At 39.0% G+C, this 26581-nt stretch overlaps 1 protein-coding gene across 2 annotated transcripts; it reads left to right on the top strand.

The window, feature by feature from the left end:
* Positions 1-40: 40 nt before the first annotated feature.
* Positions 41-25868, top strand: ASH2L (ASH2 like, histone lysine methyltransferase complex subunit). Of its 2 annotated transcripts, XM_054566028.1 has the most exons (17): positions 41-256; positions 903-969; positions 1091-1236; positions 3256-3344; positions 3627-3721; positions 7264-7359; positions 7984-8079; positions 8979-9054; positions 9783-9800; positions 11239-11332; positions 12100-12317; positions 19773-19940; positions 20238-20431; positions 21916-22008; positions 23881-23979; positions 24714-24773; positions 24872-25868. In XM_054566028.1, the coding sequence occupies exons 1-17, from the start codon at positions 69-71 to the stop codon at positions 24977-24979; spliced, it is 1905 nt and encodes a 634-aa protein (XP_054422003.1). In that variant the 5' UTR covers positions 41-68; the 3' UTR covers positions 24980-25868. The 2 variants fall into 2 exon arrangements, with proteins under 2 accessions (XP_054422003.1, XP_054422004.1); XM_054566029.1 differs by lacking the exon at positions 9783-9800 and having other exon boundaries at positions 24872-25867.
* The last annotated feature ends 713 nt before the right edge of the window (positions 25869-26581 follow it).

Below are 26581 nucleotides of genomic sequence, written 5' to 3'. Positions count from 1 at the left end.
CAGAGCCAGTCAGCAACTCGCGCGAGACGGATATAGTATTCTCGCGAGAGGTCTAGGAGGCGGCAGTGATGGCGGCGGCGGGAACTGGACCCGGACCCGGAGTGGGTGCAGGACCTGGCCCAGCAGCGGCTGCAAATGCAACAGCAACCGAGGAAGGGGAGACGAAGCCGGTGGTAGCGGTAGCAGCCGCTCCAGCCGGAGAGGGGACATCTGCTGCTCCAGCAGCGGAGCCCAGTTCCGGAGAGGCCGAAAGCGGGTAAAACGTCCTGCAACCACTGGAGGACACGGGAAGGGAGGCCCGCCCCTCTTGGAATCCCGCGGCTCCCGGGAGCCCTCCTGCCCGCCCCTTCCGAACCTAAGCCCTGCAGCCAACGGCTCGCCCTGCCCCCTCCGGGACCGTAGTCCCGCCCGCCGCTTGGCCCGTCCCTTCTGACCTGTATCTCAGACTACGCCCCTTTCCGCACCTTTTAAGGTCTGTGAGAGCCAACTTTCTTGTCGTGTCTCCGGTGCTTGCACCCTGGTGGGGGGCTGGTAGTGCACTCTTGTAGCAGAAAGCCCTCAAATATCCCAGAGAAGAAACCACTTTGCATTGCCAGGCTGGAAGAAGTGGCGGTCTCTCTGAAACAGTGGGAGAACTGTACGTCTGCAAACCTCTCCCAAGGACCACTTCCATCCCTTGTAGATTTGTCTGTAAGGGCTGATTAGGCATCCTTGTGTCCCATGGGCCTGCTTCTGTTTGAGCCACATTTTTCCTAACCCTGGTCATCGAGCCTGAGAACGGGCTCCGCTTAAAAAGCAGAGTGTGAAGTTTAGCAGTACTTTGATCATTTCCTTTGGGAATAGGCGTTTTGAAGTTTGTTTCTCTTGAAAATTTATACTTGAGTGCTTTCATTATCTTGTAGGGATGCAAACTCTGTTGATGTGAGTGGTGGTTTGGAGACAGAATCCTCTAATGGAAAAGATACACTAGTAAGTATTTATCTTTGGATGTTTGCAAGGCAGAATAAGGTTTGTTTTCTTCAGTTTTTAAGCGAGTCAGAAATACAGTCAGGTCAACTAACTTGATTCTCTGATTGCTCTCTGGACACAGGAAGGTGCTGGGGATACTTCCGAGGTGATGGATACTCAGGCGGGCTCCGTGGATGAAGAGAATGGCCGACAGTTAGGAGAAGTAGAGCTGCAGTGTGGGATATGTACAAAGTGGTTCACAGCTGACACCTTTGGCATAGATACCTCGTGAGTACCTTTTGTAGTCGCTGTAGGAATAGCTTTGTAAAATAGATCTCAACACGTTCAACAGTTGAATAGTTTGTAGGCCAATATAGATGTATAGTTTTTCCCGTGCCTTCTAAGCTCTGTTCAGTGAGTAGTAGGATCTGAGTCAGTTGTTTAATACCCTGAGCATGTTTCCTATCGACAGAAAGCACAGCCCTAATAGGTACAGCGATAGATACTATCCCTGCTTTTGAGTTTACAACCATTTTGAGACAAAACTGCAACTACAAAGTATTATATAAGCAGATTTGAAAGAGTATCATTTAAACCTTGTATTGGGTGTTGTGGATTTTGGGGATAGGGTTGTGTATATGTGGACAAAGCCTGATATCAAAAATATGAGATGACTTTTCATGCCTGAGCCATCCTTTTTCAGCTCTTGCTCGTAATTCACTCCTTTAGGTATCCTGAGTTTTCTCCTCAGCAAAACCTATTTCCAATCTTTTACCTCTTCTAGGGAATTAAAATCACTTAATGCGTGAGAATGAAAGGCTTCTTCCCTTATCAACAGCTAGCAAATTGCAATTACTGACTCACTGTCTATGGTAATAATTGTACTGCTGGCTCTCTGTGGTGTTTCTTTTGGTCCATATTATACAAGTAAATTTAGGACTATCTCAAAATAAAGGTACATTATTAAATTAATTTCCTTGGGTGGGATTGTGAAGGAATAACCCTCTTTGTAATTGTTGAATACTTTCTAGTGAAAAAGTTAAAGTGTTGTAAAAATGCTAATGTTCCAATTAACATGTGATTGGTGAGTTAGGATAAAATGTTTACAAAATAAAGAAAAGTACTGAAGGATCAGGAAGAAACAGTTGATCTTGGCAGAAATATCTATAGGGAAAATAAACTAACTGAGCAAATCTTGTCACTTAGAAAAGACCTCAAATCCAGCCACTTTGGTGATTTGAATAGACAGGACCTAGGAAAGGAGATTTACCAAAGAGATAACTTGGAGCAATCCAGGGAAGAATCAAACCACAGTTCAGAGTGTTGATAGAGACCAGTTTGTACCTGTATTTGAGAAGTTACACCTGAAGCCCAAATAAATGGGACAGCTTATCTTCTACGGCTGAGAAGAGGCAGTGAGCTAGAAAGACAAGGGAAAAAGCTGCTCTAAACACCTGATTGTGTTAGAACAAAATATACATACCTACTTCTTGTATGAAGCTTTGCCTTCTGTAAATGTGTCACAACAGGCTATTTAGCAGAAGGGGTTTTAGAGAGAAGTAAAGGTAGGGGAGCTCAATCTTAACATTCGTAAGAATGTTTCCTAATTCTATGAGTGTGTCAGTGGACACACACTTAATAACCTTTTTGAGGATACCTTAAGCTAGTTTCAGTCCAAAATAAGCCTGCCTATTATTTTTGATTTCTCTTCCAACTTAAACCCATCTTATATTTTTGTTACTTACTTTTTTTCAAGACTGAGTTCTCCCTGTGCTTTGTTAGTCATCCAGTACGATCACCACCACACTTGCCTTCTCTAATGCATCAGTTTCTCACTCTTTCTCCCTCTCCTGGGTTCTTCCTCTCTGTCTTCTTCCTCTCTGTCTTCAGACAGACAAGTTTTCTCTTTCCCCTGAACTCCCCTTTTCAGCAGATTTCCTTTTTATGATACAAACTGTCTTTTAAGTGGTTACAACTCCTTTTGCTTCCTGCCCACCCCCCAAACCCCACCCCTCTGTTCAGTCAGCCACCAGGCTTCACCAGTTTTTCTTGTACACTTGCTTGTCACTTCCATTTTTATTACTATCACTCTAGGTGAGGCTTAGAATGTCTCATTAAATATTTGTGACAGGAAACCCAGGTATTTGTAAAAATACAAGCCATGTTTTGATTTTGGTTACCTTTAAGTTTTAATGTTATATTAACATACATGTATTAACATTACTGTATAACTTTCACTGTTGTTTTACTTGTAAAGAAGTGTGTGCTCAGAAGTCCACTGATTTGTACAATTTGGCTGTTCTGCAGATCCTGTCTACCTTTCATGACCAACTACAGTTTTCACTGCAATGTGTGCCATCATAGTGGGAATACCTATTTCCTCCGGAAGCAAGCAAGTAAGAACAGAGTACTCTGGAGTACTGCAAAAGAATCGTCCTCTAGTCAGCTGGGAAAGAAAAGGATTTGGGCTTAGCAGAATCAGGAATCCTTTCCCTGGTAACTGGTAGAGGTTGCATTGGGTTTAGCTCTGAATAATTGCTATTGTACATTTCAGATCAAATGGTGACTCTAGTTTTTGGTAATATAGTTGTTCATTTGTAGACCATATAGTTGAATACTCTTTTGATGATAAGAACTAGTATTAAAGATCACTTTGTCTTCCTTTTTGTTTTCTGTAGACTTGAAGGAGATGTGCCTTAGTGCTTTGGCCAACCTAACGTGGCAGTCCCGAACACAAGATGAACATCCGAAAACCATGTTCTCCAAAGATAAGGTAGAGATGCAATTAATGTAATCGCAATTATGCCAAAGAATCAGGTGGCACATGTACATATATTCTTTAGCAATAACTACTTTCCCCACAATTTTTATGAATATATTACTTGATTCACTGGTTATTTTCATCTATTTTATGTAATTTAAGAACTTCCTAATGGGTGTACATTAAGTCACTTGGCTTAGCTATTAGTAGGATGAATCCTTAAGTAGTTTTGGTTGGCTTTGGAGAAGCAAATAACTGTCTAGCTCACAATTAATAATTAGATCTTGAGGTGAACCTCTTAAGCCTAGTTGAGCTGATTTTATAGAAGCCGTAACAGATTTTGTCACAGGGAAAGGAGGTCAGTTTATGCATGCCTTTTATTAAAAACAATTATTTTTTATTATTAAACTGGAAAACCACATGGCTGAAGTCAGGATTCAAAATTACTTGATTATTCCATCCATGAGTCCTTCCTGCTGTGATTCATCGTAAGAAGTATGAAAATTAAGTAATTTAATAAAATGAAGTTTATTTTGTGACCTAATATACATTCATACATAGCCACTTTCATTTAAAACTGAAACAAAAGTTTTATCTAACAAGGCTTACCCTCTCATCTTTTCCTCCTATACTCTGATGTTTTCTACCTTAGTCTATAGAACAGTTTTGACCCATAATGTACTAATAGTTTGCAACCTACCATTTGAACGACACTGCTATAGGATATGTAGTTAGAACAACATAGTCAGGATCAGACTCTGGTGAGGGACTTTCTACTAGAGAGAAACCAAGACTTAATTCTGTAAGCTGCAGGAGTCAGCAGAGGGTCCTCTCCCTACCTCCTCTTGCCCCTGCATTAAAAGTGCTTTAAATAGAGGTGTGCTGTGATAGGCTTGTTTTTTTCCTCTTGGTTTATTTTTTCCCCCAAATTATTATTTTGAAATAATTAGTAATTTGAAATGCATGTTTATTCTTCACCAAGATTTGCCAGTTAATGTTTTATTACATTTGCTTTATCTCCCCACATCAATGCTATATGAGACTTAAGTTACAGATATTACACTTTACCCAATATTATCTCTTAACCACAATATGGTGAACATACTTAAAAGTTTAATGTTGATGCAATAAGCTTTCTAATATATACAACTTGTATTCTTTTATACACAGTGTACATACATATTTTCTCAATATTATTATTGTCCTAATATCCTTCATAGCTTTTTCCTCGATCCAGTATCTGATCAAGGATTACACATTACATTTAGTTGTAATGTCTCTTTGGTCCATAATATGGAATAGTTTCTTTACTTATTTTATTTTTTTGCTATGATATTTAGAAAGATTTTTTGGAGAGCCTAGACAATTTTGGCATGATGTTTCCAATTTGCATTGTTACCTGGTGGTTGGTGCCAGTTCAACACCAAAAGGAATCTCCAATTTGGGATGCAGTAAAGAAGGAAACCTCATTCATTGCAAAACAGCTCATTGTGATAAGCATAGGCTGTGAAAACACCTTGGCTACGAAACTGCTATGGCGCCTCCTCTGGCTTTCTGTTGTGCTGAAACATAGTTGACATTGCCTGTCCGCGAGAGAGAGACAACTCCCTACTCTGGCAGAGCTAGGCAGGGAGCTGGCTTATATGGACAGAAGTCCCCGCCCCTGGTCCCTGATTGGTCTGTCCTCATGCAAATGAGGACTCCAAATCCTCCTAATTTGATTGGTCCAAAAGGCACTGCCTGATTGGTCAGGATAGAGCTGCTCTGGTTGGTCAGAGATGCATAGCTTTGATTGGATGGGGAAAGCCTCAGTCCTATTGGTTGAAATACACACTGCAGGCAGGCAGTTCAGCGGAAGCCTCTCCCTGAAGTGCAGTTTGCAAGGCCGGTTGCGTAGAGGAAGGCTGCTCCACTCTTTTATTTTGTTACTTTTTAAATTTAAGCCTAGGTAGTCGTGTGGAGTCCTTTTTAGTACGTATCTTCTTTCTCAGGATTCACAGCCCTTATATTTACCTCATGATTAGGTTCAGGTGAAACATTTTTGGTACGAGTATTATTTATGTAGGTAATGTGGGTGTTTCTATGAATCACATCAAGAGGCATAAGGTAATAGTTTGTTTTCTTACTGGTAATCCAAAATTTGACTTTTTGGGTAAAGAGGTATCTACCAGGTTTCTCCATTTAAAGAAACCTTTTTTCTTTGTAGTTACTAAGTAATCTGTGGTGTGATACATCGAAATGGTGTGAGTGCCTTGTTATCTTAACCCTTTCAAGCACTGGCTTTAGTAGCCATTGGTTAGCCTAGCCTGCATCTCTGAATTGAGGTGGTGGCAAAACTGGATACATGTATTGGTTGCTGTTCTTTTGTGAAGAGTTTTTCCCTTTGGTGCCTCACCTGTTTTAAGTTTCACTATGGATTTGTAAATTCATTATTGGGTTTTGGCTTTCTGTATTTCTGATGCTCAGATTTGACTAGTGTAGCCCCATCCAGGCTGACTCCTGAAGCTTTCTGATATATCCCCATAGTTTTTCAACTCTTTCTTACTTTCTGGAACAACAGAATATTCCAGGCTTCCGTTGTACTTTGCCTGATTTAGTCCTGGTTCCCTGTAGTAAAAATAGAGTTTTCACAGAACTGACTCTGGTGGAAGATGTTAGTGGTGGACTACTCTCAGCTCTGGTGGGCTGTGGCAGAATGGCTAGAAATGGGCAAGTTGATGCCAAAAGGTCGAACGTAGACAATGTTGTAGTCATGCAGGCTAGAACTGGCAAGGACCACAGTCAAAGCAGTGGGGATGGAAAGGAGGCCTAATTGTTGAGCAATGTCTGAAAATTTAAAACTCATTTGGGGCCCTGGCCAGGTAACTCAGTTGCTTCAAGTGTCATCTTGATATGCCAAGGTTATGGGTTTGGCCTCCAGTCAGGGCTTCCAAGAATCAACCAACGAATGCAGAAATAGCAGAACAGCAAACTCAAGTGTCTGGTTGTCTGTCTGTCTCTTTCTCTCATGTCAATAAATTTAAAAAATAAAATTCATTTGGTGACTGATTAGCTGTGAAGGTTCTGCGAGAACAATCGAGGATGACTCCATGGTGTCTAGTTTGGGATTCTGGGTGACAGTTGATTCTAGTATTAACAGCCTAGTATAAAAACCTGCAGAGCAGATTTGTGAGGTTAGATACAGAGTTCAGTTTTATTCGCAAGGAGGCTGAGGTGCCTACGGGATGTCCATCCAGATGGAGATGTTCAAGGAGGTAGAAATAGGAGCTCAGAAGACAGAATAACTTTGTAGTCAATCTTTCAGCTGGCAACCAAGATTACATTCTAGTTCAATTGTAAGCTCTGTGTCATTAAGATTTGTGTATACTTGTTTGAAAATCCCCACAATCTATATGTTGTTTGCATGTAGTTATATATTTGTTCAATCATTTAGGCTAAATATGGATTTTCCTCTTGACTCTGACAGTCTTTGAAAATATTGCAGTTTCCTTTTTCTTGTGAGCATAACTTTGAAACCAACTATAAATGTCTAAATATTTTGTTTTAAAAATTAGGATATCATACCATTTATTGATAAGTACTGGGAGTGCATGACAACCAGACAGAGACCTGGGAAAATGACTTGGCCAAATAACATTGTTAAAACAATGGTAAGTAGGCAGACATTGACTGAACTTGACATTGAGGCAATGTAGTTTACATGAATTAAATTTTCTTTAGTCTCACTGAAATAATGTTATGACTAAGAAAAGGAAAACAACGTAGTATTAAGTCTTGGAGAGTGCTGAATAACTACATGTCAATTTTAATAGTTTCTACACAAAGTAAGTTGCATATTATGTCTTACTGTGCCTGCATCACTTGTTTTATATGACACTGAAACTTTTGTCCACTGCACTCTTGCAAGTATAATTTTATGTTGAAATTGGAGTCAGGTTTTTTCCATTGATTTAAAAACAAAAACAGAAACAACACTGTTCAAAACATTATTGTCCTTAGAGATAAAGAGCATTTGGGGAGAAATCAACAAGCTGTTAACAGTGCTTATCTCTGTGAGGTGGAGGGATAGGTGGGGACTATGAGGGACTTTAGCTCTCATTTTAAGTTTCACTGTTTGAATTTTTTGATGACCATGTATTAATTTTTTAATCAAAGAGAAAAACAATACAGTCTATTTTTGGAGATTATACCTAGGAATTAGAGTTGGTGGTTGATTGTTTATTCAGTACTTCTAAGAATAAAATTTTCAGTAATAAAATACTGTTTACTTTTAGAGTAAAGAAAGAGATGTATTTTTGGTAAAGGAACACCCTGATCCTGGGAGTAAGGATCCAGAAGAAGATTACCCCAAATTTGGACTTTTGGATCAGGTATGTTAATATGCTTTATATTTCCCTTTTGATTTGAGGTCACTTGGGGACACAGAATTGGGTTTTGTTTACATTTGTATATTTGCCAATATAACACACTGCCATTACCATGCCCATAACATGGTGGGCTCCAAAGAAATCATTACTGGCACGTGTGGAAAGAAAGAACACTAACCTTAAAACATGAGATTAGTGTTTTAGTTCTGGTTCTTCCCCAAAATGTTACCACTTTATACATATTGTTATTATATTTTTTAACTTTAATTTCCTTATAACACAAATATGCCATTCCAAGTTATTTCCAATTTTCTTTCTATCTCCCATTTTGCACTTAAAATCATTTGTTACTGTGAAGAAAAATTTCATGTGAGGAATTCTGTTGCATGTAGTATAACATGAGGAAAAAGAGAATTTCCACTCTTTGTTCAGTGACAGGGGCCACATTTGGCATCTCAGGAGGTCAGATCTTTCTGCTCTACCTTAAAGTGTTTTATTTGCCAGCCTTGAAAATTCAAGATTTCACATGGAAATTCAGATTTCAGTCTTTTCTTGTAAAATGAAAAGATCAGCCTACACTGGGCCTGAAATCCCCCGGGAAGCTGAGAGAATGGGGCTGAGGCACTCCAGTTTGCCATTGCCCCTCCATCTCCCCTGCTCCCTGCTGACTGTCATTCATCATCATTCTTAAATCACTTTGCTTCTTACACATGATCTGCTTTACTTGTTACTTACTGATCCCTGAAGCATCCAAATTTGGGACCCTTGCAAGTTTCAGACTTTTTAGGATAGTCAGTTTCACTTCCAATTCTGTTAGAATTTCTCCTGTTTTTTTTTTTTAGCATTGCCAGATTGGTTTGATTATATAATCTATGTTCATAATTGAATATTTTTCTCTCTAGGATCTTAGTAACATTGGTCCTGCTTATGACAATCAAAAACAAAGCAGTGCTGTGTCTACCAGTGGGAATTTAAATGGTAAGTGTTTCAATGTCTCATTGATGAAATATTTGAAAGCTGTTGAATTCAGATGTGCCTAGAATTGAGCACTCTTTGGGTTGACTCTTAACTGGGTATTTACTAAAATACTTTAAAGACTTAAACTCAGTTTTTAGGATCTAGACAAGGTTGTGGCAGATGGTAGAAGAGGAGAACTGTTTCGCACTTTATACCACAGTTTGGTCTTAAGTAAAACAGATGTAGCATAAAATAAGGTACAATTTTAACCTCAGATTTATTGTGTTTACATTAGACTCTATCCTTGTAACTAACAATTTAGATTCAGTTGCTTTCCATTCTTTTTCCTTAATTCAATTGTTATTTTAAAAACTTCCTATTCTCTTCTAATTTTCTTGCCCTGGAACTTCAGCTTATTCGCATGACAGCATTTTCTGTATTGATCACCCACTGTAGCATGCCTTTTCTATTAGTAACCCATCTAAGAGCAGGAATGCCCTTCATTGCTCATGGTAGTCGAATGAGAGTTGAGATTGCTGGGTTGTAGCTAGCTATTTACATGACACACAGCATCATTAACTGTTTTTGGTTTTTTTTGGAGTGGTGGCATCTTAATGTGTAATCATTTTCTCTGTTGTTATAGTCAAAGATTGGAAATAGCTAAGTGTATTGTTTATCTTTTTATGCCATTTTTCCCCTCTTAATTGTTAAAATTTGACAAATATATGGTGCCACTTCTGTTTTTACAGGTGGAGCCTCTTTTGGAGGTGAATTCCTCCTCTGTCTTCTTTCAGCCTCTCAGACTTAAGTATTTTGTGGTTTGGAGAAATGCTTTTTTGCTGAGTTGTGGTAGAAGCTAAAACCAAATTAAAATTTTAAAGCATTGTGAAAACGGTGTTAGTGGCATTTAATATGAAACCGTAGTTCCAGTTTAATATTAGTAATTAAAAGCTTGTACATTGACATATTCTGCCTAACATGGCCAGAATTGTTTTGTTCAAGACAGATCTAAAACTCTCTTAAAATAATTAAAAGGCAAATGATAAATAAAACCTAACAGTTTTTTGATTAAGGTAACTCAAATTAGAGATACTGATGTTACAACAGTTTAACATTAAACCTTTTATGAGAAATAGGAGTCACACCTGGTGTGTTCATAAAAGGAAGTTCTGCATAAATCTGGTCCTGTGTATGCAGAATATGACCTGCCATCAACGTCTTGATCCTTTTTATTGCAGCAGAACTGCTGATAATTTCTAAGCTTGCCCCAAATTAAGATGCAGTACTATATGCAGTTGTTTACATAAAGGTGTTTTCCTGCAGTTCAGGGACTTTTTCTGGAAGACAAACTAATTGAGAGGAATGACAGGATTGGACAAAGTCACAAGTGCCTATTTCAGAAATACACAAGGTAGTGTTCCTTGTGGCCTAAGTGTGCAGCAAAAATTTTTTAATTAAATATGTAAATACTAATATTTGCTCTTAATTCCACAAGCCAGGTTCCAGTTTCAGTTAGTCCAACCTGAATTTTATGCACTGGCATAGTCCTAATAATTGTAAAAATTGCCTGCTAAATTTAAAGCCTTCTTTCTTCAACTTGTGTCATGCGCAACCACACTAGATACCACAGTAGCAGCACTGGAGAGAAACACCTTTTTAGTACTTTTGTTTTTGTTTTTCATGTCTGATGTACTTTTGTCTTGTTGGATATTCAAGTTAAGTGCTTTTGCAGATAATGTGCCTTTACTGTGTTTATGAAAGACATCGTGTAGTTCAAGCAAGCGAACGTCTCCTTACAGTGAGGGTGTTTTCTCTTTATGGATGTTTGTATTGACTTGGTTGGGGAAAAGAGCTTTATCCATGCAATTGTTATTAGCTGTGGGTGCTGGGAATCTGAATGAGTGAAAATGCATTTGTGTCACATCCTTGGAAAGTGTACTGGTGATTGCAGTTCACTAAGAAAGGAAGGTTGGAAATGTAACCCAGGTTCATTGGAGCTTACTGCCAGAACTCAGTGTTCTGGGCTGTGAGACACTCAGCACATTCATTCAGAACCAGAGTGAAATCCAATATGCTTTCAGGAAGGAAATACTCCTGTAGGTGTTGCACAAATGCACATTGGGAGTGTTAGACCCCCTGGAATTTCGGTGTCCACATGGTGCTACTATCACAGCTCATTGAAAGTGATCTCCCTTCTCTTCAAAGGGGGAATTGCAGCAGGAAGCAGTGGAAAAGGAAGAGGAGCTAAGCGCAAACAGCAGGATGGAGGGACCACAGGGACCACCAAGAAGGCTCGGAGGTGGGCAAAGAGCCCTCATCCCCATTCACCGCTGTTAGAGTATTATTTGGTGCTAACAAAATCCATCAGAGGAAAAAGAGCCATACTTTTCAGTAGATCCCATGTCTGAGGTTAAAAAGCCTGCCCATTTTTCTCAACTATTGAGCACTTTAAGGGGTAAAATAACCGCAAGCTAGGTATCCTGATTTATTAACTCGGTACTGTACAAACCAGCCCCAGGGCAGCACTCTGTTGATTTCCCTGGGGGGTACAGTTCTAGTAATGTATCTTGACAAAACCTAGATGGGAGCAAGGGAGTGAAACAATTATGAACAATGGCTCCTTCATGCCTCTTCCTTTCACTTTGTTCTATATACTGTGATGAAATCCAGGCCACCTCTTGTTTAGACAGCAGATAGCAAGTGCTCATATTGCTGAGTTTCTGTCTATTAGTTTATAATAGTAAGTATAGTAAAGGAAATTTCCTTCATCCCCTTTTGCCTTCCCTATGATGTACTTCCCTATGATGTACTGGCTCAGTGTCATAAATATAGGTAATCCCTACAGATGAAGGTATTTTAACCAAATCTATTTTACCAAATAAAGCAAATCTTTTTCATTTCTCTGTTTTACCTGCAGAGGGCAGGACGGTCTATTTGAGAAATGAAAAGCATTTGTGAAGTTGCTTGTGTTCTGGCTGAAATAAATTAGAGGCCTTTCTTACAGAATTGAAGGCAGTTGAGCTAGAGGGGTTTTAGTTTCTTGATTTTATTTTTTCCTTTCTGCAGTGACCCTTTGTTTTCTGCTCAGCGCCTTCCCCCTCATGGCTACCCGTTGGAACACCCGTTTAACAAAGATGGCTATCGGTATATTCTCGCTGAGCCTGATCCCCATGCCCCTGACCCTGAGAAGCTTGAACTTGACTGCTGGGCAGGAAAACCTATTCCTGGAGACCTCTACAGAGCCTGCTTGTATGAACGGGTTTTGTTAGCCCTACATGATCGAGGTATGTAAGGTATTAATGTTCATGTTGGACCCAGAGTTACCCTGAACCACTGTCATCGGCTTTGTCCAATCTAAAATTAGATGTATGTCAGTCTATAACCACTCCTCCACACCCCATTTCTAGACTCAGCCAGAATATACAAGAAATAATTTAATTTTTTGTCTCTTCTTATAAGCTGTAGCCATTATACACACACACATATACATATACATTATTTACTAAAACTTTCTATTTTGAACTAATTTTAAACTTACAATAAAGTCTCAAAAACAGTAGTTTCCATATACCCATCAAGCTTCTCCTAATGGTAATATCTTATACCACCATAGCACAGTGATCAAAACCATGAAATTAACATTGGTAAATACTATTAATGAAACTAAAGACTTTACTTAAATTTCACTAGTGCCTCTTTTCTAGGCTCTCACATTACATTTAGTTATTTCTACTTAACCTCTTGCAATCTTCAACAGATCCTCAGTAGTTGCTTTTTTCCCATGGCCCTAACACTTTTTAAGTGAATTAGTTATTTTGTCCAATATTTCTCAGTAAGCGTTTGTTTTTTCTCACAGTTAAACTGAGATTATGCATTTTTTTTTTGGAAAAACAGTATAGGCATGGGTTCTTGTTGCATCATCTCATGGAGTTCATGATGTCACTCTGTCTGCTAATTGCTTATGTTGACCATGATCATTTGGTTAAGGTGGTTTCTGCTGGCTTTTTCTACTGTCTTTTCCTTTTGTACTTAATAAATATCTTGGGGAAAGATGCTTTGAGGCTATGCAAATAACTTGGTTCTCTGTAAACTTTTATGCACTAATTTTAACATCCATCAGTGGACCTTGTCTGCTACGATTATGAATGTGGTATGTGCCTGATGATTTTTTATTTCTTCTCCATTTATTATTAAACTGATTATATCAGTGTGGACCCATAGAGAGTCATTCTATTCTATAGGGTATACTTTATTTTGTGGGTCAAATTATTCCAGATTTGGCCATTAGAAACTTCTTTCGGTTTGTTTCTGTGTTCTTTGATGTGTCATTTTTTTTTTTTTTTAAAGTACTTCCTTACTTTCTGGTATTACAAGATATTCCTGGCTTATCTAGTATTTTCCATGCCCCAGGCCAAGTATCAGCTGCTTCTCCAAAGATCTCTGGCTCCTTTGATTGGAGAATGGTATTTAGAAACCTTATTTTTTTAAGACTGTTAGGTATGCTCACTGTTACTTCTAGACTCTTTCCGTAGGCAGAAGCAGGAAATGTGCGTGTGTACACTGACGCATATATACATGGCTGTACCAAGTTCACATTGGTACCTTGAATTCCAAACACCACAGAGCTGTTCCAGCCTTCTACGTTTCCTTCTTTGTAACTTTTTTCTTCAGCAATGAGAGACTGAACTCTAAATCTCTACAATATATTTACTTGTTTGTTCATTTCTAATATGCACATAAAGTAGTTTAAGAATTGCTAACCTCTGTGAGAGACATTCACTAACTAGATTGCAGCATTTATGTACAGCTCTTTTTCTCTTTAGCTTTGTGGTATCCCATCAAGATACTGTTAACTTGGATTAGTTCTTTTCTTCCCCACCTCCTTCAACATGGTTATGTGTTCCATTTGTAATACAGTTGGGTTCATTCGTTAGTGTGTGTTTGGGTTCTCCCACATCTCAGGTGTGTGTGAGGGGGGTGTATGTGAAGCATTACCTTGGTTTTGAGAGTCTGAGTTGTACAAAAAGTTTACTCAGTGTCTCTCACTGCCTCCTCAACACCACCCTCTCCAGTCCCTTCTTTTACTTATTTTTTACACCATTTTTCTCACCCACCCCCATAGTTAACCATTCTCTTTAGTTTCTAGTTTCGCCTTCTTGTATTTTTTCCTGCACAAATGAGCAGACACATGTATATTTCCATTTATCTCCTTTTTTTCATACATGAAGGGCAGCATACTGTAGATCTCTTTTGTGTTTTGCTCCATGCAGTTATTTCAAAGAGATCATCCTTATTATTTTCTTCTTTGACCTTTATGATGCTCCATTATGTGGATGTACATAGTTTATTCAGCCACTCTATGTACGGGCATTTAGTGTTTTCAGTATTTTGCAACCATGAAGAGGCAGTGAATAATCATAAGTGTATATATTTTTGTATTGTTGGTGATATATTTTCAAGGTAGACTTCTAGAAGTGGAATTGTTGGACCAAAAGGTAAGTGTATGCATAGTGTGGTTAGATGTTGCCAAATTTCCCTTCAGAAGGTTATGCAAATTTGCGTTTCCACAGCAGTGTAGAGTGTTTTTCTCGTAGCCTCACAAGCAGAGTGTGTTGTCTTATATTTTAATTTTGTCTGGTCTGATAGGTGAGAAATGGAATTTGTGGTGTGTTAGTTTGTATTTCTTTGAGTTTGAACATTTTTCACATATGAGTCCTTATTTCATGAACTACCTGATTGTTTTATTCCCACTTTTATGTTGTGATCTTGATCTTTTGTTCCTGTGTATATTCGGGATATTAGCTCTTTGTTTGTGGTATGGGTTGTAAATATTTTCTCCCAGTGTATCTTTTGTGACTGTTTATGATTTTTTTTTTGTCATGCAGAACTCTTTTGAATATGTAGTAGTTCTTTTAATGACATAATTTTGTTCAATTATTACGAATAGCATTCATTATCCTTTAGTAGAACGTGAAAGTGAATTTCAATTAATTGCTTTTTTTTTTTTTTTAAGATTTTACTTATTTATTTTTAGAGAGGGGGGAGGGAGTGAGAAAGGGAAAGATCCAGCGATGTGTGGAAGAGAGACAGGTTACCCCTTGCCCCCCCCATCCAGGGACCTGGCCTGCAACTCAGGCATGTGCCCTGACTGGGATTTGCACCGGTGACTTTTCATTCTGCAGGCCAGCGCTCAGCACTGAGCCACACCAGCCAGGCCTAAATTAATTGCTTTTAGAGGAGTATACTTCATGAATTTTTGTTGTTTTTGTGGACTGTCACTGCACATTCCAGATAACATACTCTTTTACTCATAAATACCTCAGTATCTATCTCTAACAAGGATTTTTAAAAAATATTTTATGTACTTATTTTTAGAGAGAGGGGAAAGGAGGGAGGAAGAGAGAGAAATTGATGTGTGAGAGAAACACCAGTTGGCTGCCTCCTGCACGTGCCCTGACCAGGGACCAGGCCCACAACCCAGGCATGTGCTCTGACCAGGAAGCAGACCAGCGACATTTTGCTTTGTGGGATGATGCCCGATCAACTCAGCCACACCAGTCAGGGAGGGCAACAAGGATTTTAAAAAACATAACCACTATGTCATTATCATACCTAAGGGAAATTAAATTCCTTAGTTATCTAATACCTGGCCCATATTTACATTACATTTCCATGGATGTTTAAAAATATACCTCTTTTATTTTTTCTTTGAATTGGATCTAAACAGGTTCATATATTTATTACATTTGGAAAGCCGTTATTTCTTGATTTAATGCTAAAAACTGTAACACTTATATTGGTGCTAGTCATTTGGAAGTGAAGTATGGTAATCCTGTGGTGTAAAGTCCATTATATTTGGATTTGTTTGGCTTATGTCAATGACAAACATACTTTGATAGTAGGGAAGGGCCAAATAAGTGACCTCTGGGTTTAAAAAGTGAAACTTGTCTTGTTTCATTGTCCATCATAGCTGTAGTTCTGGGGGAGAGTAGTGAAAACGCTGGGCTTTCATGCTCACTTGTTAGAACGTGGTGTTTGGGATAGCAATGGCAAACCACTTTTTATGCTGAGCCTTATAAAAATTAGTGATAATTCTGTATTGTATCTTTTAAACTTTATTTTGAAATAGTCTCAGACTTACCAAAGAAAAAGTTCTAAGAACAGTACAAAACTTTTCACTCTTTTTCTTAATTTATTGATTTTGGGGTGGAGGGGAGAAACATCAGTTTGTTGTATCGCTCGCTTATTTATGTATTTACTGGTTGATTCCTGTATGTGCCCTGACCAGGGATCAAACCACAGCCTTAGTATTTATCAGGGCGATGCTTTAATCAAAACATTTTTTTTCCCCTGAACCATTTGAAACTGAGGTGCTATGATACTCTTTCACCTTTTGAGAACTTTATTGTGTATTTCTTACAAACAAGGACATTCTCCTGATTCTGCATAACAAATTACTGTAAAACTACAAATGTTTAATACCACCCACAGTTTCTGAGAGTCAGGAATCTGGGAGCAGCAAAGCTGTGTGGTCTGGTTCGGGAAAACTCAAGAAGGTGTGGTCTAGCTACTATCTGGGGCTGCCATCTCTGGGAACTCGATGGGGCTGGAGGACCCGTTCCCACGCTGACTCACATGGCTGAGGCAGGGTGCCCTCGGGTCTTTGCCATGTGGGCACCTCTACAGACTGCTTATTTGTCCTTCACCCATGACAGCTTCTCCTGGAGCGAGGCACCTGGGAGAGTACTAAAGTGTTTAAGCACCTTTTGTGACCTGTCTTTGAAATTCGGTAATCACTTCAACTGTATTTTGTTAGAAGTAAGTCACTAAGTTTGACCCGCTCAAGTGGAGGGAAATTAGGCTCCACCTCCTGAAAGGAAAAGTATCAAAGAATTAGTGGGTATTTTTAGCCCTGGCTGGTGTGGCTCAGTGGATTGAGTGCCAGCCTGTGAACCAAAGGGTCACCACTTAGATTTCCAGTCAGGGCATGTGCCTGAGTTGCAGGAAGGGTCCCCAGTGGGGGTTGCCTGAGAGGCAGCCACACATTGATGTTTCTTTCCCTCTCTTTCTCTCTTGTTTCCCCTCTCTCTAAAAATAAATAAATAAAAATCTTTTAAAAAGAAAGGAATTAGTGGGTATTTTTAAATTTTCACATTCTTACAGAACCAGTATACAACCATCAAAATCAAGAAATTAACATCTAATTACTATCATCTCATTCTCAGAGCCTAGTCAAGTTTCTCTAGTTGATCCAATAATGACCATGATAGCAAAGGATCTAGTTGATAAACATATGCTGTATTTAGTTGTCATGCTTCTTAGGTCTTTAGTCTGGAACACTCCCGTCTTTCCTAGGCTTCGATGGCCCTGATCCTTTTGAAAATTAGAGGGCAGTTATTTTATTTTAATTTTTTATTTTCTTTCTTTTTTATCTTCTCCCAATGCTTATCCTCTCTGTGCTTAGAAAGAGAGGGAGAGGGAGAGAAACATCGATTGATTGTCTCTCGTATATACCCCGACTGGAGACCACACCCACAACTGGACATTGAACCTGTGACCATTTGCTTTATGGGGCAAGGCTCCAAGCAACAGCCACACTGGCCAGGGCAGAGGCCAGTTACTTTATAGAATATCCCTCAGTTTGGGTTTGTCTCGTTCGTCATGATTCCATTCAAATTATGCATCTTTGACAAAAATATTACAGAAATGATGCTGTGTTCTTCATACTGCATCCCATCAGGTGGTACATGATTTTAATTTGTTCCATTACTGGTGACATCGACTTTGATCATTTGGCTAAGGTGGTATCTGCCAAGTTTATCCCTGTGAAGTTACTTTTTTCCTCTTTGTAATTAATAAGTGTTTGTGAGGAGGTAAACCCTTCAATATCCTATTCTATCATGGATGCTTGCTTACCCAGCCCTACGCAATGGCTTTAGGATTGAATTGTTCAGAAAGGGGTAAAGGAAGAAGTATTTGTATTTAAGAAGGTAGAATTTGTCAAGTATCTAAGAAAGTTCTGTTAAACAATATGCATTTAATATAAGGACATCATTGTATCTGCCTAACACAAGAGCCATTGTGGTATAAAGGGAAGAGTGTAAGGCCAGGGTTTCATTCAGGCTCTGCCACAGACATGTGTGGTCTTGAAAGGCTACATAACCTACTCCATCAGTACAGTGTCTCCAAATGGTAGCTGTGAGGCTTAAGTGAGCCTGTCTCTCTGTCTCTGTCTACCTACTATAGAAGTGCTTTGTAAATTGTAAAGACCCTTGTAAGAGCTACTTAATCTAAAGTTTGTGTTTCTTCTGATAGAATCAGACAACTTGTGTTAAAAACACTGTTTCAAATGCTTTTTTCTCAGTTGAGTCTTAATTGGATTGGAGATGTTTCTGCATTGATAAAATCAAGCCTCCCACCTTTTATAATTTTTCTTCAATTCCAAGTCACAATGTCCCCCTCCAACTGGTTTAGATTGATCCCCTTATCTTACATAACGGCCTTGTAGTAAAGTAAGGTGCAAACCATATGCAAAAGTAGAGACCATGAGTACAGTGAATCTCCAACTACTTCTCACCAAGATTTAACAGTTGTCAGGGTTTTGCCATACTTGCTTTATCTGCTCCTTTATTTCTATGTCTCTCTTTTTTTTCTGAATTTTTAAGAAGTAAATCTCACTCTATATACTCTGAAAAATAAGCATTTCTAAAAAGTGTGGGTACTTTCTTTTATAACCATAATGCTGTTAACAAATAACTTTTCACTGTTGTGTGACTTCAGTTCATAATGAAATTTTCTTGATTTTCTCAAGTATCTTGTTATCTCCCCACAAAATACTTATTATTACAAAGGGAAAATAGTAATTTTGTAGTGGAGAAACCTGGAAGGCATCACCTTAACCAAGTGATCAAAGTTTAACATGTTTAACTGTTTTGACATCGTGTGCTTCCTTATGTGGTTGATGCTATGAGAGGCACAGCACTGTACGGGTGTTCCTGACAAAACAGCATAACCTGGACTTAAATAGGAAGGAACATCCAACAAACCAAAGTGAGGGATACTATAAAAACTGAAGTGACCTGTACTCCTCAAAATGTCACTGTCATGAAAGGCCTGAGAAACTGTCCCATATTGAAAGACACTGAGAAAGATATGGGATGTCTTTCAATTAAATGAGTTGTGGGATCTTGGATTAGATCCAGGGCCAGAAAAAGGGTATTACATTGATAATTGGCTTATTTTGAAGATCTGTTGATTAATTAATAGTATTGTGGTAATGTTTTCTGGTTTTGATAATTACATTATGGTTACAGATGGTCTTAACATTTGGAAGCTGAGTGAGGACTCTTGACTATTTTTGAATATCTAAAATTGTTTCAAAGTAAAAAGTTAAGTCTTAAAGGATGGTTTATTCAAATCAGGATCCAGACACATTATAATTGGTTTATTACAGTTTAGAGAATAAACAGTATTCTCTAAATAGTATTGTCCTCCTAAATAAAATCACATATAATAAAACTGGATTACTAACAAGTTTCTTCCTTTTTTTCCCTCTCTCTGTCATCTTTATCTCATGTTGAGATTTTTAAACTCCTGAACGGGTATTTCCGGCTCCTGACCTGCTATTTTGATCTTTCCTTTTGTTTCACTGGAGTGTAAGGGATGCATGGTTTTGTGGTAGTTGTCTCCAAGTATCTCACGTAAGTTGCAGACATTTGTTTTTATCTGTATCTCTGCAGCTCCCCAGTTAAAGATCTCTGATGACCGGCTCACTGTGGTTGGAGAGAAAGGCTACTCCATGGTGCGGGCCTCTCATGGCGTACGGAAAGGTGCCTGGTTCTTTGAAATTACGGTGGATGAGATGCCGCCAGACACTGCTGCTAGACTGGGCTGGTCTCAGCCCTTAGGTAAGCTGGTGCTGTAGTATGGACATTGAAGCAAGTAGGGAGGTAAAAACTGTCTGGCTAAGTTTTCCTACTTTGGTGCCTGCTGAATTGTAGGCATAAAATTCAATTCCTGAAGGTCCAAGTAGTTTGTAATTCCTGGAATATTTTATTATCTTTTGTAAGAAATAGTTTATTAGTAATTTTATAAAATTGACCACTCCCCTCCCCCTAAAAAAGAGAGTAAGAATTTTTTTTCTTTAGCAAACCAGAGTTAAGTTGCAGTCCTCTGACTTCCTGCATATCTTTTTATTGGGACAGGTAACCTTCAAGCTCCCTTAGGTTATGATAAATTTAGCTATTCTTGGCGGAGCAAAAAGGGAACCAAGTTCCACCAGTCCATTGGCAAACACTACTCTTCTGGCTATGGACAGGGAGATGTCCTAGGATTCTATATCAATCTTCCTGAAGACACAGAGACAGCCAAGTCACTGCCCGATACCTATAAAGATAAGGTAAGTTTGTTCTCCTGAGATATTCCTGGGTTTGAAGACCTGTGGCAGCCAGTGCCTGCAGCTGTGGCCTATTGCCTCTTGTGATGCTGACCTACCAGTCGCATTTTTTCCAACATTCCATCATGAAAATTTTCAGACATAACAAAGTTGAAAGAATTTAAAAGTCAAGGACCGAATACCCATCACCTAAATTCTATTAATATGTTATCCGTTTATTCTCTGCTCACCCATCCATCCATTCATCCGTCTTTTTTTTTAATGTACTTCAGAGAATATTGCAGACTATTTAATATACTCCCCAACCAAGTACTTCAGGATGCACTTCATTAGCTAGAGTTCAGCCTTTGTTTAGTTTTTTCTTTTGATGTAAAATTTATGTAAAATTAAATATGCAAATTTTCATTCACTCAGTTTTAAATGTAACCCAAACCCCTCTTGAGACATAGATTCTGTCATCACGACAGGAAGTTCCCTCATGCCCTTTCCCACTCAGTCCCCTGTCCCACCCCCATAGAGACAACTACATTTTAGAATTTTTTTCCCATCATAATTCTATTCTGTAGGTTTACTTGTTTTTGATCTTAAATAAATAGAACCATGCAGTATGTTGTCTTGTATCTGGATTTTATCATTTGGCATAGTACTTTTGAGATGCATCCATGTTTGTTGTATGTGTCTAGTTTGCTTTTTACTACGGAGTAGTATTTTCACAGGATATACCACAGTCTGTTTATACATTCTCCTGTTTTTTTCCAGTTTTATTGAAAAATAACTAACATGTCTAGCATCCATTTTCCTGTTGATAGACACTTGAGCTCTTCCAAGTTTGGGGCTGTGAACCTTTTATTTTTTTTAGATTTTATTTATTAATTTTGAGAGAGAGGGGAACAAAGGGAGAGAGAGAGGGAGAGAAGCATCAATGTGTGGTTGCCTTTCTCATGCCTCCAACTGTGGACCAGGCCCGCAACCCAGGCACGTGCCCTGACTGGGAATTGGACTGGCGACCCTTTGGTTCACAGGCCAGCACTCAATCCACTGAGCTACACCAGCTAGGGCAGGGGCTGTGAATATTCTTGAACAAATCTCTTCGAAAACATATTTTCATTTCTTTTGGGTCTGTACCTAGAAATGGAACTACTGGGTGATAGGGTAGTTACATATTTATTTTATGAGAAATTGCCAGGCTCTTTACATTCCCACCAACCATATCTGAGAATTTTAGTTACTCTGATGTGGTGAGAGTGTATATGTATTTATATGTATGTGTTTCCTCACAAATCTTACTAGTAAAAGCCTTTTTAAAAAATGTTTGACAAACATATGCCACCTGGTACTTTTTAAGAAGCACATAAGTTCAAAATCTAGCAAAGTCAGTTGTGCAAAGATTTTAAAATTCTTTTGTAGAGCACATGAATCAGTGCTATTTATGTGATGTTCCGGATGCTTCAGTAAGCCTTTTTTTCCTTTCTCTTTTGGTTTTCAAGGCTTTGATAAAGTTCAAGAGTTATTTGTATTTTGAGGAAAAAGACTTTGTGGATAAAGCAGAGAAGAGCCTAAAGCAGACTCCCAGTAGTGAGGTGAGTCATGGTCACAGGAATTTCAGAACTAGGAGACCTTGAAGATTGGGACCAACCTCTGATTGTAAGTGAGGAAATGAGCTAGCGGAGTAAGTTCGCACTCTGCCCACTGTGTCTCTGTTCCTTCTGGGATACATTGCTAGTGCTGTCAGAGGGATGACCAGGGTTCTTTAGAGACACTGGAAAAGAGGTGAAAACAGTGATTAGAAAGAAATCTACAAGTGATTGAGGAAGTAAGTCAGAGATGTGTCTTTCTTTTAACATTTTAAAAAATTTATTTATTCTTAGAGGGGAAGGGAGGGAGAAAGAGGGAGCGAAACATTGATCCGTTGCTTCTCGCACATGCACCAACTGGGGACTGGACCTACAGCCCAGGCATGTGCCCTGACTGGGAATTGAACCGGCAGCCTTTTGCTTTGCTGGATGATGCCCAACCAACTGAGCCACACTGGTCAGGTTAGAGATATGTACTCTTATCAGAGGAGGTATCAAGTACAGAGGGAGGAACACTGCAAGAGGAGAGGAGAGAGCCTTGCTGTGTAAGCTAGGGTCAGCCAGAGCTGTAATGGCTCATTCACTGTCTTCTAACAGGGGTGTCCAACCTTTGGGCATCTCTGGGCCACACTGGGAGAAGAAGAGTTGTCTTGGGCCACACATTAAATATACAAACACTAATGAAAACTGATGAGTAAAAAAAGGTTTTAAGTAAACTTATGATTCTATGTTGGGTGGCATTCATAGTCATCCTGGGCCATGGGTTGGACACCCCTGCTAGAACTTTCTCTACATCCCTGTTCCAAAATTGTTGGAACATGTCTATCCAAGGTCAGCACAATGAAAGGACGGCTAACACATCCTGAACCAGCCACAGGACCAAAAATAGAAGGGGAAGGGAAAGAAGAAAGTTCTGAGCTGGAAATATTTTTCCATAAAAATGTTGTGAAACCACCTGAGTCAATAATAGAAACTAACGAGGAAAAATTTTTTAAAACTAGGGTTCCAGTTGAAAAAATTATAAAGGGAACCAGTTAATAGATCTAAGGATGACATAGCCAGAAAATACAGCAAGTCCTCAAATAGCATCATTTCATTATAGCATTGGTAGGCCATAGAAACTTACCTGGTTTCGAAATGTGTTTCGCTGCACTTCCAAGAACCTATTGATGATATTAAGTGAGAAGTTATTGTACAGCCAAGATCTCTTTTGTTGAGAAGAAGAGATAGAGAGGGTTACCTCAGAAAAAGCAACCTTTTCAAAAGTCCAAATAAATAATGATTAAGAGAGACTATTCAGACTAGTTTTGGGAGATGAAGGACTGATTCAGAGGATTCAGAGACTGAAAGAATATCCTAAAAGACTTTCAAAGTAGAAACTCAAGGAAAGGAGACAAATAAATAAGCTTAAGCAGGTGTTGGTAGAAGAACAAGTTACTTTTTTTAGAGACATTTTTTTAATGTATTAATTTGGAAGAGAAATGTTGATTTGTTGTTTCATTCATTTATGCCCTTATTGATTCTTACATGTGCCATGACTGGGGATCAAACCTACAACCTTGGCATATCAAGGTGATGCTCTAACCACGTTAGCTACCTGGCCAGGGCCCAGATTACTTTTTATAAATACAATATAATGAATAATAGAAAGTCTTAACCGGTAGAAGTAGCATTGGAATATAGAAAGCAAATAAACCTGAGGCCAACTAGAATCATGCATGTAAATAGGCGCTGAGAAACCTGACTATTTAAGATGTTATAGAATACAGTGTTACCGGTATGGTGGCAGCACTTCTAAAAAGTTCTCCCAGGCATTTCTTCTTCAGTTTGTTTGTTCTGTTTTTAAATTCTAAAGTAAAACCATGGTTTTTGTTTCAGATAATATTTTATAAAAATGGTGTCAATCAAGGTGTGGCATACAAAGATATTTTTGAAGGGGTTTACTTTCCAGCCATCTCACTGTACAAGAGCTGCACGGTATGTATCATCTGTTCATCTTGTGAACAGAACTGGAGAGAAATAGGCAAATGGTTATGATGAAAGAGAGCCATTGATTGAGTTCTAGAAAGAAATATGAATAACCTGAATGAGATGGCAATGGTTTCCGACTGTTGCTGTTTGTTCCGAAAACAGTTGGGTGTTTTTGTAAGTATATGCTTGGATTGTGCAATAAGTGTGCCCCATACTTGTCCTTTGAATGCACTGTGTGGTAATGTTATTGTTCACTGTAAAGGTTATAAAGTATTTATGTGCATAAATCAGTTTGGTGTTATATATGTCATGATAACCTACCATCATTAGTTTGTAACTGCTGGAGAGAGAGAGAGAGAGCGAGAGAGCGCGAGAGAGAGAGAGAGATATTCATTGTAAATGGGACTGTCATTAGAGCCTGTTAGGTTTTTTTTAAAGTAATTTGAAAAGGTAATGCCTGGAAATTTCCATGTATTTTTAGTCTGTTGGTTAGGTACCATGGAAGTAAAATAAGAAAATCTTCATTTATAAACGGAAATCAGTATGTCTATTTACCCTAATTTTTGAGGGACAGTAAGGTGTTGACCACTTTCTGCAATATCTATATATATATATATATCATTGTTCCAGCTATACCTTGAATGTCGTTGCTACCTTTAAAGAGAAGGATTTCCCACGTCCCATTAACTTTCTCACTATATGCTTATTTTTTATGTCTGCTCGAATTGAATTTATCCCAGGTTTCCATTAACTTTGGACCATGCTTCAAGTATCCTCCAAAGGATCTCACTTACCGCCCTGTGAGTAACATTAAAAATGTCTGCATGCTTCCTCAGCATCTTTGTTACCTCTTGCTGTACTCTAATCACCTTATTTCTGTTTCTCATTCCTCCCACAGATGAGTGACATGGGCTGGGGCGCTGTCGTAGAACACACGCTGGCTGATGTCTTGTATCACGTGGAAACAGAAGTGGATGGGAGGCGGAGTCCCCCGTGGGAACCCTGACCAGGACCCCCTTTCTTTGCAGACATGGACTTTCTGGGGAATAATGGTGGGGGGTTTTCTTTTTGTTTTTCAACTGTTGCAAATGTTATCCCAAAGATACTGCAGAACATAGGCTCTGCTGTTAGCAAGTTAAAAGGCTGGGTGGCACCGGCAGAGATTCCCTGCCCTTCATCACTCTTCCCCGCTTCTGGTGACTGCTCTCATTCTGTGTGCCATATGCCAGCGCCTGCCGACCCTAGGACCCCTTATGAGCTCCCCGTGAAACCGGTGCTGTGCCATGTACCCCGCCACTGGGGCTTGTTATCTTACTGTATTTTCTAAAGTGGATAGTAGAGTCCAAGTGGCTAACTTATTTAAAGACTTTTTTTTTCTCTGTGGGCATTGACTGTATCCCACCCAGTTTCCAAGGAAGTGGTAGGCCTGTTTCTGAGAATAGCTGAAATTGATGGTTGTACATTCCAGAACCAATTTAAGAGCTTTCCTTTGGGGGTGGGTTCGTTTTTGTTATTAATTTTGAAATACGCTTTTGAACACTGGGATCTCTGAAACTACCATGTCTCTAGAACTGTAATTGTGAAAGAAACTCGTTTTCAGCTTTAACAATTAGAAACTCTTCCCAAATAAAACTTGTGATCAAGTATGTGTGGAACTCTGCTTCCCTTTAAGGTTGGGTTCCTCCTGGTGACAGTTCCAGCTTGTATCTCACCGCCCTCCTATTGCTTCGCTTCTGACCAGCCAACTCAGTGTTCTGTGAGAATCAGTCTCTTAAGAGGTGAAGAAGAAGAGTAGAGGATTAATGGTCTTCCTCCAGTTCTTCTCCTGGAACATGTGTATTAATATATACAGGTGGTTTTCCTGCTTTGCGTATAGTCCTTTGTGTGGCTGGAGATTAAAGGACAGTTTGCAGAAACTAAAAACTAGAATGTAAGAGTGAGCCTTTTCTTGGGGTCGCTTTGTGGCTTCTCTGTCTCCCTTTTTTACACATCAGTGGCAGTGCAGCCTCCCAGGATGGCCCCACAGCCTCTCCCACATACAAATTTTTACCTATGTTAATAAGTAAAGTGGTTCACCATGAGGTAGGTTATATGTTGCCAAGCGTTCCCATATATTATGCCTGTTTAAGAAATTTCCAAAATTTCAGTTGCCTGTTGGGATCTTAACACGATGACTGATTAATTTTCTGTCTCCTAAGGAGACAAATGTATTAGTTTTGGCCATTCCACGTCTCTTAACAGGAAACCTAATACTGAATCAGTATCATCTTAGGCCAGAGTCTCGGCCTGTCGCCTCCAGACACCTGTTCATTCATGGCTGGAAAGGGTGGACATGGTTATGAAGCTTCCGCATCATCAGAGGTTGAACTTTTAAGGAGATGAGGGTAGTGTTATTGAGAGGAAGTTGGAGGTAAATTCTTTGTAATATAAATGACCACATGTATAGTTGTATAAATTATAAAATATAAACATAATCACCACATACACAACTCTTATTTTTTTTTAAATAAAATTAGTTTCTTGTACATTTGGCTTCCATAAATCAGATAATAGGAGTAATGATTTTTTGTTTATACTTCATATTCAGAATGTGTGTTTGTGTGTGTGT

This window comes from Pteronotus mesoamericanus, unplaced genomic scaffold (genome assembly GCF_021234165.1).
Source record: "Pteronotus mesoamericanus isolate MK-2021 breed Mesoamerican mustached bat unplaced genomic scaffold, CSHL_Meso_final contig_169, whole genome shotgun sequence".
Lineage (NCBI taxonomy): Eukaryota > Metazoa > Chordata > Mammalia > Chiroptera > Mormoopidae > Pteronotus > Pteronotus mesoamericanus.
The sequence above is the reverse complement of the archived record's forward strand: the minus strand, read 5'-3'. Positions and strand labels throughout refer to the sequence as shown.